This window comes from Nicotiana sylvestris, chromosome 4 (genome assembly GCF_000393655.2).
Source record: "Nicotiana sylvestris chromosome 4, ASM39365v2, whole genome shotgun sequence".
NCBI lineage: Eukaryota > Viridiplantae > Streptophyta > Magnoliopsida > Solanales > Solanaceae > Nicotiana > Nicotiana sylvestris.
In genome coordinates, this window is record NC_091060.1 from 97806327 (window position 1) to 97831098 (window position 24772).

A 24772-nucleotide genomic window follows, 5' to 3' on the forward strand; every position below is an offset into this window, starting at 1 on the left:
AAGTGTTTGGTCTAGCCTTAGCTTGAGAGATTAGGAGTTGAGTCCTATTTGCTACATGTTATTTGTTGAGTACGACGTATAGACATGGTGACGAATATCTATACGTTGGTGTCAAGCATGACCGTGAGTCTTAAATTGAAATTGGTTTGTTCTTGATAAATCCTACGAATGCCTAAGTTATTAATTCTCTAAGTTGAATAAGGATTATGATTATCCTCGTGAAAATTACTTATGATTGAGTATTGGTTCTAGTTGAGGTAGTTAGACATTGTAACAAGTTTGGTTATAACTGATTTTCCCTTCCCGGGATGTATTTACTTATACTGTCGAATCCCTTGCCGGGATAGTATTATTTCTTTATTGATCCATTGCCGGGACTCGTGTTGTGATTGGTGTTGAACTGTATGTGTGGAACGGGTTGTGCGCCGCAACAATATTATATTTGGATCGGGTTGCACGCCGCAACAATATTATATTTGGATTGGGTTGCACGCCGCAACAATATTATATTAAGATCGGGTTGCGTGCCGCAATAATATTATATTTGGATCGGGTTGTACATCGCAACAGTAATAAGTGATATGGATCGGGTTGCACACCGCAACAGAGTTATTATATTTTGGGATCGGGTTGCGCGACGCAATAATTGATAATACGAAGTGTTTATAGATTGGTTACGAGTTCCTTTTTGTTTTGCTGTAAATTCTAAATTATTCTTATATTTTTCTCTTAATTTACTGTTGGTACTGATATTCCCCCACAGCATGTACCCCCTCCCATCTTTACTTGTTATTCCTGCTTTATTTGTCCGCTGCATATTATATAACTGCACAAGTTTATTTGGTAGTCTGGTCCTAGCCTCGTCACTACTTTGCGGGGGTTAATCCAGGCACTTACCAGCACATGGGGTCGGTTGTGCTGATACTACACTCTGCACTATGTGCAGATCCTGGAGCGGCAACTTTTGGACAGTAGCATTGGGTGGCTGCCTTCAGTCCAGTTTGAGATCCCGAGGTAGTCCTGCAGGCGTCCGCAGGCCCGACGTTCTCTTCTATCTTTATCTGTATTCTATTTTCATTTGCTTCCGAGACATATTTTACTTTCTTTTCAGACACTTGTATGTAGTATTCATAGATAGTCCATGATATTGTAACACCGGATTCTGGGTAGAGATGTATGTTGGCATTGTCGTACTATATATGGTTAATTATCAGATTAAGTATTCCGCTTGTATCTATTTATCATTACTATTTCACTGTTATTTCATTGTTAACTTAATTGTTAAAAGGGCTAAATAAAAAGGTTAGTGATTCTATATTACGCGGCTTGCCTAGCTTTCACGAGTAGGCGCCATCACGACTCCTGAGGGTGGGAAATTTGGGTCGTGACAAGTTGATATCAGAGCTCTAGGTTACATAGGTCTCACAATTCACGGAAAAGCTTCGTAGAGTCTGAGGGATCGGTACAAAGACGTCTGTATTTATCCTCCAGAGGCTACAGAGTTAGGAAAAAAAACTTCACATTTATTCTTTCCTGTCGTGCGGTTTGGTTTCTCAATGCTAATCTAATTTCTACTCTGTCCTTTTGTAGATGGCAAGAACACGTGCTTCCTCATCCACCGATCAACAACCCGAGCCCCCAACAGCAGCAACCACGAGAGGTAGAGGGCGAGGCCGAGACCGTGTTAGAGGCCGAGGTAGGGGCAGAGCTCAGCCCAGAGCAGCAGCACCAGCGGCGGAGCCTCATGTTGACTTTGATGATAAGGTTCCGGCTCAGACAGTTCCGGTGGGCCCAGCTCAGGTCTTAGAGGGGTTTATTGCTACCCCAGTGCTCTAGGACGCTCTGGTCCGTCTAGTGGTCCTTATGGAGAATGTCACCCGGGCAGGCTTGCTTCTTGTAGCACCAGCCGTCTCTCAGGCTGGAGGAGGATCCCAGACTCCTGCTACTCGCACTCCGGAGCAGATGTCTCCCCAGTTTCAGACTTCAGCAGCTCAGCCAGTTGGAGCAGTTCATCCGGGTGTGGTAGCTCGGACCGGTTGGGGAGCAGCTATGTATGCCGATGCTTTGTGGAGATTGGACAGGTTCACCAAGCTCTTCCCTACTACTTTTAGCGATGCATCTTCAGAGGATCCTTAGGATTTTCTAGACAGTTGTCATGAGGTTCTCAGGAACATGGGGATAGTGGAGACCAATGGGGTCGATTTTGCTACTTTTCGCTTATCTGGATCTGCCAAGACTTGGTAGAGAGAAAACTATTTGGCTAGACCAGTCGGATCACCAGCTTTAACTTGGGAGCAGTTTACTCAGCTATTTCTGGAGAAGTTTCTCCCTGTTACTCAGAGAGAGGCCTATCGGAGGCAATTTGAGCATCTCCAGCAGGGTTCTATGACTGTTACTTAGTATGAGACCAGATTCATCGACTTGGCCCGTCATGCTCTTATCATACTTCTCACCGAGAGAGAGAGAGGGTGAGGAGGTTCATTGAGGGGCTTATCCAGCCTATTCGACTTCAGATGGCCAAGGATACTGGGAGTGAGATTTCTTTCCAGGAGGCGGCCAATGTGTCCAGAAGAGTTAAGATGGTTCTATCGCAGGGAGGTGGTCAAGGGTCTGACAAGAGGCCTCGTCATTCAGGCCGATTCAGTGGTACCTCGTCTGGAGGTAAAGATTCGTATGGTAGAGGCCATCCTCCTAGGCTTTTTCAGTCAGCCCTTCAGGTTTCTCACGATGCTTTAGGTGGTCGTGGTTCTCACATGCAGTATTCTGATCACCAGCCCTATAGTGCACCACCAGCTCCTATTAGTGCACCGCCGCTCCATAGTTTTTAGGGTGGTCATTCAGGTCGCCAGGGTTAGTCTCAATTTCCTCAGCCGCAACACTCAAGTGAATGCTTTGAGTATGGTGAGTATGGTCATATCCGGAGGGCTTGTCCGAGATTGGTGGGTACTCAGTCGCAGTAGCAGGGTTCCCGTGCTATGGTTCAGGCACCAGGTGTTCCATCGGCCGCTCTGTCAGCTAGGTGTGGGGGTAGAGGTGCTAGAGGTGGAGGTAGAGGTGTTAGAGGTGGAGCTTAGGCCGCTAGAAGTGGAGGTCAGTTAGCTGCAAGCCGTCCTAGAGATGTCGTTTAGGGTGGTGGGGCCCAGCCCCGATGTTATGCTCTATTAGCCAGGCCTGAGGCTGAGGCTTCCGATGCAGTTATCACATGTATTGTTCTGGTTTGTAGCATAGATGCTTTAGTTTTATTTGATCCGGAATCTACATACTCCTATGTGTCATCTTATTTTGCACCATATCTGGTCATACCTAGTGATTCTTTGAGTGCTCTTGTGTATGTGTCTACACCGGTGGGTGATTCTATTGTGGTAGATCGAGTCCATCGTTCATGTGTAGTTGCGATTGGGGGTCTTGAGACTCGTGTAGATTTGCTTCTTCTGGACATGGTTGATTTCGATGTCATATTAGGGATGGACTGTTATCACCTTATCACGCTATCTTGGACTGTCATGCCAAGACTGTGACCTTAGCCTTGCCGGGTTTACCTTGTTTAGAGTGGAGAAGGACTCTTGGTAATTCTACCCGCAGTGTTATCTCATATATGAAGGCTCGGTGTATGGTCGAGAAGGGGTGTTTGGCCTATTTGGCCTATGTCCGTGATTCTAGTGCTGAGGTTCCTTCTATTGATTCTGTGCCCGTTGTTCGTGAGTTTCCTAAGGTATTCCCTTCAGACCCGTCGAGTATGCCACCCGATAGGGATATTAACTTTTGCATTGATTTGGCTCTGGGAACTCAGCCCATTTCTATCCCGACGTATCGTATGGCCCCGCCTGAGTTGATAGAGTTGAAGGAGCAGTTGCAAGACTTGCTTGAAAAAGGTTTTATTAGACCTAGTGTTTCGCCTTGGGGTGCACCGGTGTTGTTTGTTAAGAAGAAGGACAGATCGATGAGAATGTGTATTAATTACCGGTAGTTACAATCAAGAATAAGTATCCATTGTCGATGATTGATGATTTTTTTGATCAGCTTCAGGGTGACAAGGTATTCTCGAAGATTGACTTGAGATATGGCTACCATCAGTTGAGAATTAGGGCATCCGATGTCCCTAAGACAGCTTTCCGCACTCGGTACGGGTATTATGAGTTCTTGGTGATGTCTTTCGTGTTGACAAATTCCCCAACAACTTTTATTGATTTGATGAACCGAGTGTTCAAGCCTTACTTGGATTCGTTCGTGATAGTCTTCATTGATGATATTTTGATCTATTTCCGTAGTCGGGAGGAGCATGAGCAGCATCTTAGAGTGGTTCTTCAGACTCTGAGGGATAGTCAGTTGTATGCTAAGTTTTCGAAGTATGAGTTCTGGTTGAGTTCAGTTGCATTCCTGGGTCATGTTATATCCGTAGAGGGTATTCAGGTTGATCCGAAGAAGATAGAGGTAGTCAAGAACTGGCCTAGACCAGCCTCAACTACGGAGATCCGGAGTTTCTTGGGATTGCTAGGCTACTATCGTCGGTTTGTGGAGGGGTTTTCATCTATCGCAACCCCGATGACCAGGTTGACCCAGAAGGGTACCCAGTTCAGATGGTCGGACGAGTGTGAGGCGAGCTTTCAGAAGCTCAAGACAGCTCTGACTACGACACCAGTGTTGGTTTTGCCCACAGGTTCAGGGCCTTATATAGTTTATTGTGATGCATCTCATACTGGACTTGGTGCAGTGTTGATGCAGGATGGCAAGGTCATTGCCTATGCTTCACGACAATTGAAGATTCATGAGAAGAACTATCCGGTTCATGATTTGGAGTTAGCAGCCATTGTTCACGCGTTGAAGATTTGGAGGCATTATCTATATGGCATGGCATGTGAGGTGTTCATGGATCACAAGAGTCTGCAGTATTTGTTCAAGCAGAAGGAGCTAAAATTGAGGCAGAGAAGGTGGTTGGAGCTATTAAAGGACTATGATGTCACCATCTTATATCATCCGAGAAAGGCTAATGTGGTGGCCGTTGCTTTGAGTAGGAAGTCAGCCAGTATGGGCAGTCTTGCTTATATTCCAGTCGGTGAGAGACCACTTGCTTTGGATGTTCAGGCTTTGGCCAATCAGTTCGTGAGGTTGGATGTTTCTGAGCCCAGTCGTGTGTTAGCTTGCACGGCCGCTCGTTCCTCTTTATTGGAGCGTATCCGGGATCGACAGTATGATGATCCCCATTTGTGTGTCCTTAGAGACACGGTGCAGCACGGAGGTGCCAAGCAGGTTACTTTAGGTGATGATGGAGTTTTAAGATTGTAGGGTCGAATTTGTGTGCCTAATGTGGATGGGCTTCAAGAGTTGATTTAGAGGAGGCCTATAGTTCCCGGTACTCTATTTATCCGGGCATCGCGAAGATGTATCAGGATTTGCGGCAACATTATTGGTGGAGAAGAATGAAGAAGGACATCGTTGCATATATGGCTCGGTGTTTGAATTGTCAACATGTTAAGTACGAGCATTAGAGACCCGGTGGTTTGTTCCATAAGATTGAGATTCCTTAGTGGAAGTGGGAGCGTATCACTATGGACTTCATTGTTGGACTCTCACGGACTCAGAGGAAGTTCGATGCATTGTGGGTTATTGTTGATAGGCTGACCAAGTCAACACATTTCATTTCGGTGGCGGTCTCCTATTCTTCCAAGAGGTTAGCTGAGATCTATGTCCGGGAGATTGTTCGTCTTCATGGTGTGCCCGAGTCTAGCATTTCGGATCGAGGTACGCAGTTTACCTCCCATTCCTGGAGAGCAGTTTAGCGAGAATTGGGCACATGGGTTGAGTTGAGCACAATGTTTCATCCTCAGACAGACGGGCAGTCCGAGCGGACCATTCAAATTTTGGAGGATATGCTCCGAGCTTGTGTCATTGACTTTGGAGGCTCGTGGGATCAATTTTTGCCTTTAGCAAAGATTGCCTACAACAATAGCTACCAGTCGAGTATCCAGATGGCTCCTTATGAGGCTTTGTATGGTAGGCGGTGTCGGTCGCCAGTTGGATGGTTTGAGCCGGGAGAGGCTCGGTTGTTGGGTACGGATTTGGTTCAGGATGTCTTGGACAAGGTCAGAATTATTCAGGATAGGCTTCGTACAGCTTAGTCCAGGAAAAGAGTTACGCCGACCGTAAGGTTCGTGATTTAGCATTCATGGTCGGTGAGCGGGTATTGCTTCGAGTGTTGCCTATGAAAGGCGTGATGAGGTTTGAGAAGAAGGGCAAACTTATCCCTAGGTTCATTGGCCCGCTTGAGATTCTTGATTGAGTGGGAGGGGTGGCTTACAGACTTCCATTGCCGCCGAGCTTATCAGCCGTACATCCAGTGTTTCATGTGTCCATGCTTCGAAAATATCACGGCGATCCATCCCACTTGTTAGATTTCAACACTGTCCAGTTTGACAAGGACTTGTCTTATGAGGAGGAGCCGATAGCTATTCTAGACCAGCAGGTTCGTCAGTTGAGGTCGAAGAGTTTTCCTTCTGTTCGAGTTCAGTGGAGAGGTCAGCCCACTGAGGCATCGACCTGGGTGTCCGATTCCGATATGTAGAGACGTTATCCCCATCTTTTCCCCGACTCAGGTACTTCCTTCTTATGTCCGTTCGAGGACGAACGATTATTTTAGAGGTGGAGAATGTGATGACCCGAAAATGAATTCTGCATTCCGAGGCCTTAAAAACCTCTTTCGGCATCACCTCGATTTGCGTGCACAGTCCGGGCACATATCTGGAAAGCCATTATGTGAAAATCTGTGAAAAATGATGAATTTTGACTGTAAAATGAATTGATTTGACTTCGGTCAATATTTTGGGTAAACGGACCCGGACCCGTGATTTGATAGTCCCGAAAGGTTCGTAGGAAAATATGGGACTTGGGCATATGTCCGGAATTGAATTCTGAGGTCCCAATCCCGAGAAATGAATTTTTAAAGAAATTTATTTTCTGAAATTATTTCTGAGTTTTGAAAATGAAATGAGTTTAGAACTTGATGGTATCGGGCCCGTATTTTGGTTCCGGAGCCCGGTACAGGTCTTATATGAGATTTAAGATAAGTCTGTGAAATTTGGTAAGAAACGGACTTAAAACGACGTGAATCGGATCGTTTTTGAGAAAATTGGAAAGTTTGAAGTTCTTAAGAAATTTCATGATTTTGATGTTAAATTCATAGTTGTTGATGTTATTTTAGTGATTTGAATGCACGAGCGAGTCCGTATGATGTTTTTAGGTTGGTGTGCATGTTTGGGTTGGAGCCCCGAGGGATCGAGTGAGTTTTGGATAGGCCACTGGGTGGATTTTGGACTTGAGGAATTGCAGACTTTCAGCTGTTGCATTGCAGGCTTCGCAAATGCGAGTTCGCAAATGCGAAGGCCTTGTCGCAAATGCGAACAATGGCCCATGCCAGCTACCTCGCAATTGCGAGGAAATCTATCGCAAATGCGATGCTTCCCCCTCTTAGCCAGTCGTCGCAAATGCGACACAATGTTCGCATTTCTCAACTCGGAAATGCGAGAACCCCCTTCGCAAATGCGAACATAGCAGAAGTCTGGGTTCGCAATTGCGAACGTTGATCGCAATTGCGACATCTGCAACCTGCAATTTTATAACTTAGCCGAAAATCTTTCATTTTTCACACTCCTTCAAAACCAAAACACTCTTGGGGCGATTTTTCAAAGACAACCCTTCTTCCAAATCAATTGTAAGTTAATTTTAACTCGTTTCGTCAATCATTAACATCTTTTCACATGATTTCAACTCAAAATCAATGATTTTTATGGGGGAAATTGGGTGTTTTGGGTAGAACCTAGGTTTTTAAAAAACTGGGGATATGGACCTCGATTTGAGATCCTATTTCAAAATAAATTATATATTTAGGTTCGTGGGGTAATGGGTAATTGGTTTTGGTTCGAACCTCGGGTTTTGACCATGTGGGCCCGGGGGCGATTTTTGACTTTTTGGGTAAAACTTTGGAAAACTTATTTTCATGCATTGGAATTGATTCATTTAGCATTTATTGACGTAATTAAGTAACTTGTGGCTAGATATGAGCGAATTGGTGGTGGAATCAAGAGGTAAAGCGATAGTAGAGGCTTGAATTGTATTCGTGTCATCGAGGTAAGTGTTTGGTCTAGCCTTAGCTTGAGGGATTAGGAGTTGAGTCCTATTTGCTATATGTTATTTGTTGAGTACGACGTATAGGCATTGTGACGATTATCTATACATTGGTGTCAAGCATGACCGTGAGTCTTAAATTGAAATTGTTGTGTTCTTGATAAATCCTACGAATGCCTAAGTTGTTGATTCTCTGAGTTGAATAAGAATTATGATTATCCTCGTGGAAATTAGTTATGATTGAGTATTGGTGCTAGTTGAGGTAGTTAGACGTTGGAACAAGTTTGATTATAGCTGATTTTTCCTTGTCGGGACGTATTTACTTATACCGTCGAATCCCTTGCCGGGATAGTGTTGTTTCTTTATTGATCCCTTGCCGGGACTCGTGTTGTGATTGATGTTGAATTGTATGTATGGAACGGATTGCACGCCGCAACAATATTATATTTGGATCGGGTTGCGCGCCGCAACAATATTATATTTGGATCGGGTTGCACGCCGCAATAATATTATATTTGGATCGGGTTGCGCGCCGCAACAATATTATATTTGGATCGGGTTGCACGCCGCAACAAAGTTATTATGTTTTGGGATCGGGTTACGTGCCGCAACAATTTATAATACGAAGTGTTTATAGATTGGTTACGAGTTCCTTTTTGTTTTGCTTTAAATTCTAAATTGTTCTTATGCTTTTCTCTTAATTTACTGTTGGTACTAATATTCCCCCACAACATGTACCTCCTCCCATCTTTACTTGTTATTCCTGTTTTATTTGTACGCTTCATATTATATAACTGCACAGGTTTATTTGGTAGCCTGGTCCTAGCCTCGTCACTATTTCGCCGGGGTTAGGCCAGACACTTACCAGCACATAGGGTCGGTTGTGTTGATACTACACTCTGCACTATCTGCAGATCCCAAAGCGGCAACTTTTGGACAATAGCATTGGGTGGCTTCCTTCAGTCCAGTTTGAGATCCCGAGGTAGTCCTGCAGGCGTTCGCAGGCCCGACGTTCTCTTCTATCTTTATGTGTATTCTATTTTCATTTGCTTCCGAGACAGATTTTACTTTCTTTTCGGACACTTGTATGTAGTATTCATAGATAGTCCATGATATTGTGACACCGAATTCCGGGTAGAGATGTATGTTGGCATTGTCGTACTGTTTATGGTTAATTATCAGATTAAGTCTTCCGCTTGTATCTATTTATCGTTACTATTTCACTGTTATTTCATTGTTAAAAGGGCTAAATGAAAAAGTTAGTGATTCTATATTACGCGGCTTGCCTAGCTTTTACGAGTAGGTACTATCACGACTCCCGAGGATGGGAAATCCGGGTCATGACAAAGTATTATATATGGTCGAAAGGTATTTACGTTTCCAAGGGTCCAGTTCAGAATAGAAATCGTCTGTCTTCTAAACTGCATATGGAAGTACACCCTCTACCAGTGGATACTTAATACCTTAACTTGAGGATACATATCTGATCTGTTGCTGGTTTATTATTTACCTTGGTTGGTAACTTTATGTGTGTCTTGATTTGGTTGACAGTTTCTTAGTTGTTGTTTTTCGGCCCGTGAGCAGGTTGTATTGTGTATTTCTCTCATCTCAATTAAAAAAAGAATAATAGTTAACCAAACAACGAAAGAACCAAGAGAAGAAATGCACATCCAAGCAAGATTTCAGCAGAAAAAAAATTGAAGGAGAAGAGACTAATGAAAGAGATGGACGAGAATAAATTGGTCAAAGGGCAAATGTCTAATTAGGGGAAATAAAAGGATCCAAAAATGGAATATGGCAGCTAACTAGATACATAATAACCATTTAGCCTATATGAGGAAGCGGTCTAAGATTCTTCTTTCCAGTAAGGGAAGTAGTATAAGCTAATACATACATATTGGGTTAGAGAAACATGTAAAAACTTAAAGCAGTACTTGGGCAGGAGAGAAAAAGAGGAAGCATCGTAAAGGAGCAAGCTTTGTTTTTTTTTTGTCTAAGAATTAATAGGTTTGTGTTAGCCATGGAAACTTCTCAAGGTCTTTAAGTAGTTAGTAGAGGACTTCAATTTCTTGCTAAATGACATATCCTTTGTAATCTTCCATTTGATCCTAAGATTCATCACCTGCTATCAACAAAAGGCAGGAGATATCTAAAATATGATGCAAGTGCTAGAGTTAACCTTCAATAGAAGACAAAAAACATAAATTTAGGAAGCTCAGCTTAATTAACTTTCCAAAGAAGCTTAGATACTTCACTCAAGAGCTACGTGCTAAGTTTTCTAATTATTAAGAACCAGCTTTTATGCAAGCGCCAAAAAATTACTCAACCAAATAGACTTATGTTGTTTTCAGTTTTAGACAGTTAGGGGAACCTGTGTTATTGTATACGGTCAAAATCGGGCTTGTCCTTTTTGTGCGGCTGATCGAGGCTGGAGCATGATTAGCCGAGGATCGGCTCCGATTTATATCAAACTATGGTGCAGAGTTTTGTCAAGCTCGAGACCCTGAGACCGATTAAGATCGAGATCGACCAAAACCGAGACTGACCAAGATTGAAATCGACCAAGATCGGGATCGAATAAGAGGGAGATCGAGGGTAGCATACTAGGTCGAGTAACAGAAAGGCGAAATATCCGCAATAGGGAGAGGATCACGGCGCAGATCCCGACATGTATCGAGAAGAGGACGATCAATTGGCCAATTATGGGATTTTTTACTGTATTTAGAATTATACCAAGAATAAGACTCCCCTACTATATAAAGGGGTCTGATCATTTGTAAACGGGGCATCATATTCACGTTACAAAAGCAATATATTATCTTTCTCTTAAGCTCACAGTATTTATGTCACTTTGGTCATACTTTCCAGCGAAATATTAACTTGATTCGAGGGCAACCTAGATCAAGGATCAAAGTTATACATTTCATTTGGTTTACTTTACTTATATTTGCAGTTAATTTCATTGTCAATTCACGTTTGCTCTCAATTTTTTCTAAGTAAATCATGTGTCCTTAAAATCACAATACAAATTTAATTGTTATCCATTTTTAGGGTAAACAGTTTGGTGCCCACTATGGGGCTAAGGATAATAGTGATTGCCTGGTACAAATTTTCTATAAGGACACTATTTTACGTTTGTTCTATGAAGTGTCTTTGATTACAGGATTAAATAATATCAAACTCTTAGTCATCACCTCAACACATTGACAATGATCTCAGCCACCACGACGAGAATGAGAACATTACACCAGGAAATTTTGTACCCCCTGCTGGCCTCGATGGAATTCTGGTTGTAGATCCAATTGACGTCAGTTCGCTTGCAACCATCAATGGAAATTTGGCTGTTGATCCCGAAAGCAGCGTTCGTGGGGGTACCCGATTAGCTACCCAGAATGCACGTGGCAGTGAAGATGATGGGATCAACATGCGGATAATCTTTGAAATGTTGCAGGCCCAACAAGCAGCAATAGCTCAGCTCCAAAATCAGAATCAAACGCCAAGCAGGGTCGAACTCGAGCCATCCCAAGAAGTTGTACATATGGTTGAATCGGCGTCGAGAAAATCAAAAGAGAAGGAATCAGAGACCAATCCTGCTATTATAAAGATGCTCGAAGAATTGACAAAGTGAATTGAGACAAGTGAAAAGAAGATCAAGGAAAATGATAAGAAGGTGGAAATATATAACTCCAGGGTTGACCAAATCCTGGGGGCACTACTGATATTGAAAGGACTAGATTCTACAAATTTTGTACAAAAACCTTTTCCCCCAAGTGCGGCTCTGAAGCCAATCCTCAAGAAGTTTCGTATGCCTGAGATTCCTAAGTATAACGGGATGACTAATCCAAATGAACACTTCACCTCATACATGTGCGCCATCAAAGGAAATGACTTGGAAGATGACGAAATTGATTCTATATTGCTGAAGAAATTCGACGAGATTCTATCAAAGGGTGTCATGATATGGTATCATAATTTACCGCCTAATTCTATTGATTCATTTCTATGCTTGCAGATTCTTTAGTAAAGGCACACGCCGGATCCATTAAGGTCGCAACAAGAAAGTTGGACCTTTTCAAGCTAAGGCAGAAGGACAACGAGATGCTCAGAGAATTCGTATATCGATTCTAAATGGAACGAATGGATTTGCCACCGGTCACTGACGATTGGGCTGTTCAACTTTCACTCAAGTCCTCAACGCTCAGAGTTCCATAGCTTCACAACAGTTGAAGCAAAATTTGATCGAGTATCCAGCTGTCACTTGGTCTGATGTACATAATCGGTATCAGTCGAAGATCAGGGTCGAGGATGATTAATTGGAGAATCCTTCCAGGTTCACTTATCCTAACAGGCCCATGGATAGAATCAAAAGGGATATCGACCGAGATCCAAGGTCGAATAGAAATCGGTATCAATCGTATAATGGAGACTGTAGAGGCAACGGGTCTGGGCAAAACTATGCATGGAATGAGAGGAGAAATGATAGAGGTCAAAGTTCATGGGGACTCATGAGCAAGGTTGGTTTTGACAGGGATGTCGGGCCTAAAGAAGTGCCACGATTGTCGGAATATAACTTCAGCATAGATGCATCTGCCATCGTATGAGCCATCAGACGTATCAAGGGTACTTGATGGCCTCGACCTCTGCAGACCAATTCAGCCTAGAGAAATCCCAACCAAATATGCAAGTATCATGGCACCCATGGCTATAAATCAGAAGATTGCAGGCAACTAAGGGAGGAAGTACTTTGATTGTTCAACGAGGGGCACCTTCGGGAATTCTTAAGCGATCGTGCCTAGAATCACTTCAAAAATAGAGATTCCAATAGACAGAATGAGCAAGAAGAGCCACTGCACGTGATCCACATGATTGTTGGAGGGGTCGACACTCCTCAAAGACCAGTATTAAAATACACCAAGGTGTCGATCACAAGGGAGAAGCGAACTCGGGATTACGTAATGGAAGGACTCTTGTCTTTCAATGATGAGGATGCAGAAGGGATCAAACAACCTCACAACGACGCACTGGTAATATCTATACTTATGAATAAGACTCAAGTTAAACGTGTTTTGATTGATCTAAGTAGCTCGGCCAACATAATTCGATCGAGGGTCATAGAACAGCTCGGCCTACAGGATCAGGTGGTACCCATGGCCCGAGTTCTAAACGGCTTCAATATGGCATATGAAACCACCAAAGGCGAGATAATTTTACCAGTAAACGTGGCTGGGACCATCCAAGAAATGAAGTTCCATGTGATCGAGGAGATATGAGGTATAATGCCCTATTCGGGAAGCCGTGGATCCCTAACATAAGGGTAGTGCCTTCGACCCTTCACTAGGTTCTAAAGTTCCCAATACTAGAGGGAGTCAAAACAGTTTACGGGGAGCAACCCCCCGCCAAGGAAATGTTTGCCATCGATGAAGTGATATCGATATTGGTTCTCTCATCAACGAAAGGGTCAAGTTCGAAGGGAAAGCCGGAGGTCAAATAGCAACCACATACACCGGCCTCGACCCAATCAAAGAAGCAAGGGACATACAAGGATGATGACTACGGGGTCCCTCGATCCTTCATAGTCCTTGATGATTTCGACGCCACCAAGTCACCGGTTAAAGAGTTGGAACAAATCATACCTATCAAATATCATCCCGAGCGAAAGGTATACCTAGGCACGGGGCTAGCCCCCGAGCTCAAGAAAAAATTTATTCAATTCCTTTAAACTAACATGGATTGCTTTGCTTGGTCCCACCTCGATATGACAGGGATCCCACTAGAAATTACCACCCATAATTTGAGCTTGGACCCGAAATTCCATCCACTGAAGCAAAAAAGAAGGCCCCATTCCGAGGTCAAACACGCTTTCGTCAAAGACGAGGTAATCAAACTTCTCAAAATAGGGTCCATCTGGGAAGTAAAATATACCGAATGGTTAGAAAATGTAGTAGTAGTCCCTAAGAAGGGAAACAAACTTAAAATGTGTGTAGAATACAAAGACCTAAATAAAGCATGCCCCAAGGATTCTTTTCCTTTGCCTAACATCGATCGCATGATTAATGCCACAACCGGCCACAAGATCCTCAGTTTTCTCGATGCCTATTACGGGTACAACCAAATACGGATGAACCCCAGAAGACCAGGAAAAAACCTCGTTCATCACTATGTATGGTACCTACTGTTATAATGTAATGCCATTCGGACTAAAAAATGCTGGTGCAACCTATCAACACCTAGTAAACTGAATGTTCGAAGAACAAATAGGGAAATCTATGGAATTTTATATTGATGACATGCTAGTTAAGTCCCTGCGAAAAGAGGACTATTTGAAGCATTTGCAAGAAACTTTTAGTATACTGAAGAAATACAACATGAAGCTCAACCCGGAGAAATTTGCATTCGGGGTTGTGTCCGGAAAGTTTCTCGAATTCATGGTGTCGAATTGAGGAATCGAGATCAACCCCGATAAGATCAAAACAATCGAGGATATCGCGGTAGTGGATAATGTGAAGGTTGTACAAAGGCTAACCGGGAGCATTGCAGCCCTGGGTCGATTCATCTCGAGATCGTCCGATAGAAGTCATCAATTCTTCTCGTTGCTGAAAAGAAGAACAACTTCACATAGACCCCAGAATGTCAACGAGCTTTGGAGGAACTTAAGCGATACTTGTCGAGCCCGCCACTACTTCACACACCGAGGGTGGACGAACATCTTTACTTATATCTAGCATTATCGGAGATAGCGGTAAGTGGAGTCCTAGTCCGAGAAGAACAATGTACATTCCTTATCTATTATGTTAGTCGGACCCTTGATGAGTCCGAAACTAGATATCCTCATCTAGAAAAGTTGGCGCTCGCTTTGATAAGCGCCTCCAGGAAACTAAAACCACACTTTCAATGTCATCCCATATGTGTTATAACAACTTATTCCCTTAAAAATATTTTGCATAAACCCGAGCTTTTGGGGAGATTGGCCAAATATGCCATAGAACTCAGCGGCTACGATATTGAGTATCGACACCGAACAACCCTCAAATCTCAAATCTTGGCAGACTTCGTGGCTGACTTCACGCCGGCCCTAATGCCCGAGGTTGAAAGAGAATTATTAGTCAACTTGGGTACATCTTCGGGAATCTGGAACCTCTTTATTAAAGGGTTTCGGACTCGGCATCGTGCTGAAACCACCCATAGGTAACATGGTTAGACAATCTATTAGAATTCTAAAATTGACTAATAATGCGGCCGAATATGAGGCCATGATTGCAGGTCTTGAACTAGCCAAAGGCTTGGGAGCAGAGGTGATCGAAGCCAAATGCGACTCCCTACTCGGTGTAAATCAGGTTAACGGTACCTTTGAAGTTCGAGAGGAACAAATGCAAAGATACTTGGATAAGCTACAAGTAACTCTACACCGGTTCAATAATGGACTTCACAACATGTTCCTTGATATCAAAATAGCGAAGTCGATGCCCTCGCAAATATAGGCTCGTAGGTCGAAGACAACGAACTCACTTCGGGGGTTGTCGTACAACTCATGAGGTCAGTGGTAGAAGAAGGCCATGTCGAGATAAACTCCACAAGCTTGACCTGGGGTTGGAGAAACAAATACATAGAGTATTTGAAGAACGGAAAACTTCCTTCAGATCCAAAGGAATCGAGGGCCATGCGCACAAAGGTATCCCAATTTAGCTTATTCGAAGATGGAACCTTACTCAGAAGGATGTTCGACGGTCCTCTAGCTATATGTCTGGGACTGGGAGATACCGAATATGTTTTGAGGGAAATCCACGAAGACACATGTGGGAACCACTCAGGCGCTGAATCGCTGGTTAGAAAGGTAATCAGAGCCGGCTATTATTGGATTGATATGGAAAAATATGCGAAGAAGTTTGTGCAAAAATATGATAAATGTCAAAGACATGCTCCAATGATTCATCAACCTGGGGAGTTGCTGCATTCGGTTTTGTCCCCATGGTCGTTCATGAAGTGGGGGATGGACATCATCGGCCCTCTTCCATCGTCACCAGGTAAGGCTCAATTCTTTTTATTTATGACTGACTATTTCTGTAAGTGGTTTGAAGCACAGGCCTATCCGAAGGTCAGGGAGAAAGAAGTCATCGACTTCATTTGGGACCATATCATATGTCAATTCGGAATACCATCCGAAATTGCATGTGACAATAGGAAATAGTTTATCTGCAACACGGTGACCAAATTTCTCGAAGGCCTCAAGATCAAAAGGGTTTTATCAACACCTTATCACCCTAGTGGGAATGGGCAAGCCGAATCGACGAACAAAGCCATAAAATAAAACCTCAAGAAAAGATTGACCGACGCCAAAGAATAATGGAGAGAAATCCTGCCCGAAGTCCTTTGGGAGTATTGCATAACTTCGAAGTCCAGTATCGAGGTTAACCCATTCTCTTTGGTTTATGGCGCCAAAACTTTAATACCGGTCGAAATTAGGGAGCCAAGCATCAGATTCCGATATGCGACGAAGGAATCAAATGATGAGGCCGTGAATACGAGCTTGGAACTATTAGATGAACGACGTGAAGGTGCCTTTGTTCGATTGGCTGCCCAGAAACAACGAATCGAAAGGTATTACAATCGAAGAGCCAACCTTCGATATTTTAATATCGGGGACTTGGTACTGAGGAAGGTCACATTAAACACCCGAAATCAAAATGAAGGAAAATTGGGCTCGAACTGGGAAGGGCCATACCAAATTCTCGAGATCACGGGGAAAAGATCCTATAAGGTCGGAACAATGGACGGAGAACAACTATCAAATAATTAGAACGTAACTCATCTCAAACGATATTATTTCTAAGGTATGACCCCATTTCAATTCTTTCTATTTTTTGACTAACGCTAGCAGGTTATCAATGAGGGGCGGTACGAAACCTTTAGGTCTGAAAGCACGCGTTGCACTCTTTTATCCTTGAACCATTTTTATCCCAAATGGGTTTTTTGGCAAGGTTTTTAACAAGGCAATAGTGGATCGTGCTACCTTAGAATTGAAGGCCGATCATGAATCGGTATCAAAGAGTGTGTTTATAGTATTCGAGATTTCTCTACAATCAACCTCGAATAATGGGGAGGATTACCCTCGTATATTGAATTATTCTAGCAAGGAAATTATTTCGAAATGAAAGGGTTTCAATAGGTAGTATGGGAAATTTTCGTTCCTATACCATATAGGAAACTATATTACCAAATATGTTCATAGTTTGCATATTACTCGCCATGCTAATAGTATTTCTACAAAATATAAACAATTCATTAAATAAGAAATCATTGTAGCTGTAGGCTTCCTTATTTAGGGGCGCTAATATTGAGGAATTAAATATTCTTCCAAATATTTTACAACTACCTCACTCACGTATCAAACCACACCCCACAATTTCCTCTTCAATCACCCACGATTTCCTCTTCTAAAACTAGCGAAAATCTGCACCATTGACAACCATTAAAAAGCTTTGAAACTTTGAATTCGAATTTGGGTTTTCAAAAGACATTTGTTTGTTTGGATTGGATGTTGTTGCAAAGAATTGAGAATTCTCTCTACGTCTCTCTCTATCTTTAGTCCCAAATTTCAGTAATACAAAGCAAAGGAAAAGAGAGCAGCAATTCCACCATTGACAGCCATTAAAAAGCTTTAAAGCTTTGAATTTAAATTTGGGTTTTCAAAAATCATTATTTGTTTGGATTGGGTGTTGTTGAAAATAATTGGGAATATAGTTTGGAGTTTATATCTCAAATTTGAGGGATTTTGGTGAAGATTAGACTTGGTTTTGGCTGAATTTCAAATTGAAACTCGAAGAAGAAGAAGAAGAAGAAGAAGAAGAAGAAGAAGAAGAAGAAGAAGACGACATAACATACATTATATTGCAGAAATTGTAGAAAAATTGTAGATTGTTGTTTATTTATTTTTCTTTTATTCATTTACCTATTGTATGAAAGTTGAACAACATTGTATAAAAATTATATTTAAGTGGTATTATATTGTAGTTGTATATAACTTAATAGAAATAATGTACGAAAATTGTAGATAATTTATAGATAAGTTGTATAATATATAATTAGTTGTATGAAATTTGTTTTTACTATGTATAAATCAGATACAAAATATACAAAAGACATATTGTATAAATTTTGTATAAAATTTGTATGTAAGTTTTATGTTATTGTAGTTGTATTTAACTGGGTAAAAATAATATATGAAAGTTGTAGAAAATTGTAGATAAGTTGTATTCCTTTATAACGGGAGATTTTGGCATATCAAGTAACTTTAGTGTTCCAGACGAACATGTATGAAAATAAAGATAAATTCTGTTATGAACAGTTTGTAGAAATTTTGTAGATAATTTTTAGAAACATTGAAATTTTGTATTTTCATATTAATTTTTCAAATGATATGTAGTTTTATTGTAGAATAAATGTAGAAATTTTGTAGATATTGTGAAAATCCATATGGATATACTCCATAGTTAAATGAATAAAAGAATACAATTTTATGGTAGTAAATGGTGCATCCGCACCTCATGCTCAGTTCTGCAAATTCAAGAAGACATTTTGTGCATCCGCACTCAACTCACGTAACTTTACAAATCCACAAGCAACTAGAAAATTGGTCATGTGCCTCACTTTACTTTACAATCCTCAAGCAACTAAATAAAAGGTCATGTGCCCGGCTTTTGACTATAGCAACTTGATCAATAGATGAAGCACAACCTAATTTCAATTCCTCAATTCTGTGTCCCCGAAAACAAGCCATTGTGAGTCTTATTTGACTCATTCCTCACATTCAACCTATTTTACAAATTCACGCCTCTTTAAATACAATACAACCACACTTTCTTGAATTTAAAGGTATAACAATATATATAACTTAAAAAACATCTTCTCCTCTGCACAAGTTAGCTCCAATTCAGACGAAGTGGAATAACAAGCTCCCATCAAAACTTTTAACACAAAACACTAAGCTCAAAAATAAATAAACAACAAAATACATTTTTTCTACAATTTTTCTATAATTTCTGCAATATAATATATGCCATGTCTTCTGAAATTCAGCCAAAACCAAGCCTAATCTGAAATATATGCCATGTCTTCGAGTTTCAATCTGAAATTCAGCCAAAACCAAATATAATCTTCACCAAAACCCCTCAAAATTGAGATATAAACTCCAAACCATATTCCCAATTATTTGAAACAACACCCAATCCAAACAAATAATAATTTTTGAAAATCCAAATTCGAATTCAAAGCTTCAAAGCTTTTAATGGCTTTCAATGGTAAAGTTGCTGCTCTATTTTCCTTTCCTCTTATATTACTGAAATTTGGGATTGAGAGATAGAGAGAGACATAGAGAGAATTCTCAATTCTTTGCAACAACATCCAATCCAAACAAACAATGTCTTTTGAAAACCCAAATTCGAATTCAAAGCTTCAAAGTTTTTTAATGGTTGTCAATGGTGGAGGGGTTACAAATTTTCGCTGGTTTTAGAAGAGGAAATCGTGGGTAATTGAAGAGGAAATCATGGGGATTTGGAGAGAGAAACTTGGGGGAGTGAAAATATATTGTTGAGTAAAATTAGGAGACTAATTAATACCATTAAAATCCTAAAATGGTACATAAATGGTAATTAGGTATATAGAAGGTAATTATATTAAAAGTTAAGCATGTAGGGTAATATAGTTTACTATATGGCATATGAATGTAAAAATTCCTTTATTGTAAGGTCCAAAGGGTCAAAACGAACCGTGCCCACATAGATTGCTCGAGCCCTGACATAAAACATGTACACATGTGTGATTATTTTTGACAAGAATAAAGAGAAGTACTTTCCTTGCAACTATTTAATGTCTTGGAAAAAATTTCACTTTACAACCCCATAATTTCGATATATTATAGAAACGAGCCCAAGGGCCGATTGCAACCGGAGTTCGAATAATCACTCCGACACTCGTGGACTGCCGTCCATAAAATAAACTCAAAAAGATCGAACTACTGAACATCGATGGCATAAGACCTCTTAGGCAACCCTCGAATTTTAAAGGCCACGGCTATACCTACTCGGGGACTATTATCTTAGGCAAGCCTAGATAACTCGGGAAAACGAGCTCACTGGGCGATACCCGAACTAAAAGGCTACGACCAATTTAATATGGTTCGAAGACGTCTGAAATCCGTAACAAATATAGGCCTTAGAAAAAGAAAAACTTCTTTCACAACCGGTTCTAAAGGCTACTCTCGGCAAAATCTTAAACTTAAGATATTTTCGGGAAAGAACTTCGGTAACATCGAACCCTGATAACGCCTTAACCTAGAAGGGCAATAAAGACAAGATTTGTTCGAACCCTCGAACACAACCTTATTATTTTGTGCTAAGGCATTTTAACCTTTGTGAATACAAGCAGTAAAACAAAGGAATAATATTAGAGCCGAAAAGGGTGAAAAATCTTATATATAAAAAAATCTTTTTACAAAGGCCAGATCGGCCAAATACAAGATTTATAAAGGCCTAAGGGCTACATTCACTTCGAGTTCGAGAGATCATTCTCACTCGACTAGAAAGCCTAAGGGCTACCTTATTTCGAGTTCAAGTAGGCCCTCACTTGATCATTAAGCTTAAAGGCTACATTATCTCAAGTTCAAATAATCATTCAGGGTCCATCGATTAGAAACAGTCGAGGATAAGGCTTATTATCGGTCTTTACCATCCCCAAACCTTGGACCCTCGAACACAACTTCATAATCTTATGCTAAGGCGTCTTGACCCTTACATGAAATAACATAAAAGACAACAGATTCATAAGCCATAGAAGGGAAAAAGTTTCATATATTCATCAAAATATTTTTACAAGGGCCATATGACCCTATCAAGAATTCTTTACAAAGGCCGATCGGCCTCGTCAAAAACACAAAAATCGCTAAGCTTAAGCAGCATGGTCCTTGTCGGAGGAAGCATCTTTGCCCTGGGAGTTTTCTTCGCCAAATTCGCTCAAACTCTTGGAGTCCTCCTCGGGAAAAGACAGCTTCCGAGACTTTGTTTCCTCTGCCCTGGCAATCTCGATTTCAGCAGATATATCAAAGCTTTGATCACGGGCCCCTTCGAGGGCCTCCCTTCGAGCTTGCCATCTCGCATGATCCACCATGCTCTTGGTATGCGCTAGGGTGGCTTCAACACCGACCTTGTATTGGGTCACATTAACCTGGGCCTTATTATTGGTCGCGACCGCCTCAGATCTGGCCACATCGAGCTCCTTGGCCAAGTTGGCCAAATTGGACTGAAGCTCTTCGATTTTCTTTGCATGTACCGAGGCCTTCTCCCTTGAAGCCCGAAGCTGAGACTCGGTCAACTCCAGCTCTGCTTAGATGTCCTCCTTTTTTGAATCTAAGATGTCCATACACCCCTTGAACTTTTCAGCCTCGGCTTGTATTTCATCTATTTGCCTTTGAATGCCCTTGATCTGTTTGAGCCTCTATCGAACCTGCAGAACCAGATCATTAGTTGTTATCTCCAACTCATTTTCACTACCATGAAGCACTCTAAATACCTGCTTGGCCATCTCAGCATGCTCATCTCGAGTCGTCACTAGATCTGCCTGAAGCTTCTCACTAAGACACTTGTAGTTATCGTATTTCTCAGTAAGGCCCTGAACCTCAACCTTACGCTCCTCTCGGATTAGAAGGAAGGCCTCGTGATGCAACACCGAAGCCTACAAGTAAGGAAGAAAATGTTAGAACTATCTACAATTCAAAGTTTTAAAGAGATAATGGACTGACCCTTGAACATACAAGCAACTTCCACCTCGTCCATCTTGGCTTGGTCTTCTTTGGTGACCAAGCATCGGAGATAGCTAACCACCCCTATGGAGGCAGAAAGAATCCGAGAATCCTACGAGATTAAAATGATAATTGGCCGTTTATGCCCGAGATCGACACTGGGGGCCGGGAATTAATCAGTCAATTTAAAGCTCGAGGATGCTTCGTTCGAGCCCTTCCTCGGCACTTCCAAGTCACCCAGACCGGTGACATCTTCCACTGTAAAAAATTAACCACAGAAAGCGTCTTCTGCTCCATGGACCCCTTCACCATGGGAAGTCTCCATTGTCTGAGCATCCTTGATCATCGAATCAGAGAACGATGGAAACGAGGGGGAATCTCCAATCTCTATGTCCCCAAGTAAATCTTTGGGGGCGCCGCCTTCATCTCGGGGCCTCGAACATGGTTTCTACCCCAGCATCGACTGCCTCCTCAACGACCTTCTCACCTCGAGGTGAAGCATCTTCAGCTCTTTCTGGCTCGAGGACTTCATCAAAATGAGGCAAAGCAGTTTCAGCTCCCGCCGGCCTAGTAGTTCTTTAAATTTTGGTGCCAGCTCGCACACGAGCCACCAGCCCAGAGTCTTCTTCTTGTTCAGCCTCATCCCTTAGCTGTTGGACTGACTCTATAGTTAGGTAGATGATGTTCCACTTAGTTTGGGGCCTCTTTGCCGGCTTTTTCTTTCCCAGGCCCGGAGAGCTCGGAGAGCTTGGAGCCCTTTTTATTTTCTTCTCTTTGGCCTGCTTCAAGGCAGGTGGAGGGAAAAACACCTTTTCTTTAGCAGAGGGGGTCCTCATTTCTACATCCTTCCTGAGGCCTACAAAAGGAAAAAGATGAGTAAGTCTAATGCAAAGCCCGAATGGAAACTATTCTAAGAAAAGAAGATTACCATGGTTACAGGCCTTCTATTAACCCTTTGATAACTCCATCCAAGCATGCTCGGAGTAAGACTTCTATGACACTAAGCCCTCGACCCATTACCTCATATCGGGGATCACTTCTAGCACGTGGGCCACAGCTACAACACAAAAACTTAGATGAGAAAACGACATATCTTAGGTAGGGATCAGGTTCAAGGTCTTTATTCGGATAAATCGGCACATCCAACTTCGGTCTCGGGTCTCGTCTATGCTCGAGAATGGGGGTTTGGTGGCTCGATGGTAAATCTTTATAAATCCTCCTCGATAAAGCCGGGGACTATAGAGACACATAAGGTGGTCGAGGGTAAAAAGATGCCCCTCGATCTTGTTTACAAAGAATCAGAGTAGGATCACGATCCTCCAGAATGATGGAAGGATCTGGCCAAGGGTCACATTGTACCTCTTGCAGAAGGCAACGATGATGGGGTCTAAAGGACCCAATATGAAAGGAAAAGTGTAAACACTTAAAACCCCTTCCACATGAGTAGTGATTGATTCCCCAAGCGAGGGAACCACCACGTGCTAGCCAACCCAATTGCAGTCTTTTTTAACTTGGTCGAGGAAACCGTCGGTAATTGTGCATATGTATATCGACATCGCTTCACATCAACCCGATGTCGAGGGTGTATTCTCTACCTTAAAATCAGCAGTAGTGGGGCATTTTGTCGAAACAAAGTCCTCTAGGGGAGGTTCAGCCATGGCTCCATCGCCGACGGGCCTTGATGAAGAAGCGGTTTCCTTTTGTGGAACAGTTTTTGACGTCTTAGCCATTTTTATAAATGGGAAGAATAAAACAGAGGATGAGCGTTTGGTATTTTGTGATGAAACAAGTAAAGAAACTCAGAGATCTGAAAATACAAAGCTATGAGGAAGGCAAATGATTTTGAAGATTAGAGTGAAAAAGATTTGAAAGTAAAGTTTGAAAATGAAGAAAGATATATTTATAGGTTTAAGATGACGGTTCAAATCCGGTAGTGGTCGACCGTCTGCTGGCACACATTAAATGCCTAGGAAACTGCACCGATGAGACGTTTCGGTTACCTCTATTGCTTACGTCATGGTGCTTACGTCATGATGTATCGAGGTGAAGATCAAGGACTCAAGTCGTATCTTGTCATTACTCTCCAAAAAATGAGGGTACTATCTGTATACAGTCAAAATCGGGTTTGCCCTTTATGTGCGGTTGATCGAGGCTGGAGTATGATTAGCCGAGGATCGACTCAGATTTATATCAAACTATAACAAAGTTAGGTTGTCAAGCTCGAGACCCTGAGACCGATTAAGATCGAGACCGATCAAAACCGAGACCGACCAAGATCGGGACCGAATAAGATGGAGATCGAGGGTAGTGTACTCGGTCAAGTAACGGAAAGGCGAAATATCCGCAATCGGGCGAGGATCACAGCGCAGATCCCGGCACGTATCAATAAGAGGCCGATTAATTTGCCAATTATGGGATCTTTTACTGTATTTAAAATTGTACCAAGAATAAGACTCTCCTACTATATAAAAGGGTCTAATCATTTGTAAAAGGGGCATCATATTCACGTTACAAAAGCAATATATTATTTTTCTCTTAAGCTCTCAATATTTTTGTCACTTTGTTCATACTTTCCGGAGAAATATTTACTTGATTCGAGGACAATCTAGCTCAAGGATCAAAGCTATATATTTCATTTGGTTTGCTTTACTTATATTTGCATTTAATTTCATTGCAATTCACATTTGCTCTCAATTTGTGCTAAGTAAATCACATGTTTAAAACCACAGTATAAATTCAATTGTTATCCGTTTTTAGGGTAAACAGTTATGTTTCTAAAACTAGATTGACATGAAACATATATAGAAATAGCAAATTAATTTCAAGTTCTCAACCTTCACGTAAATAGATTTCTATGCCTTCCTT

The 24772-nt window shown here is 41.8% G+C and overlaps 1 protein-coding gene across 1 annotated transcript; it reads right to left on the bottom strand.

The window, feature by feature from the left end:
- Positions 1-21057: 21057 nt before the first annotated feature.
- On the bottom strand, positions 21058-23637 carry LOC138889879 (WEB family protein At5g16730, chloroplastic-like). Its single transcript, XM_070173219.1, has 5 exons — positions 23503-23637; positions 23267-23294; positions 22519-22763; positions 21613-21840; positions 21058-21465 (listed from the first exon to the last, which is right to left on the bottom strand). Exons 1-5 carry the CDS (start codon positions 23635-23637, stop codon positions 21058-21060), a joined length of 1044 nt encoding a protein of 347 aa, XP_070029320.1.
- Between the last annotated feature and the right edge of the window lie 1135 nt (positions 23638-24772).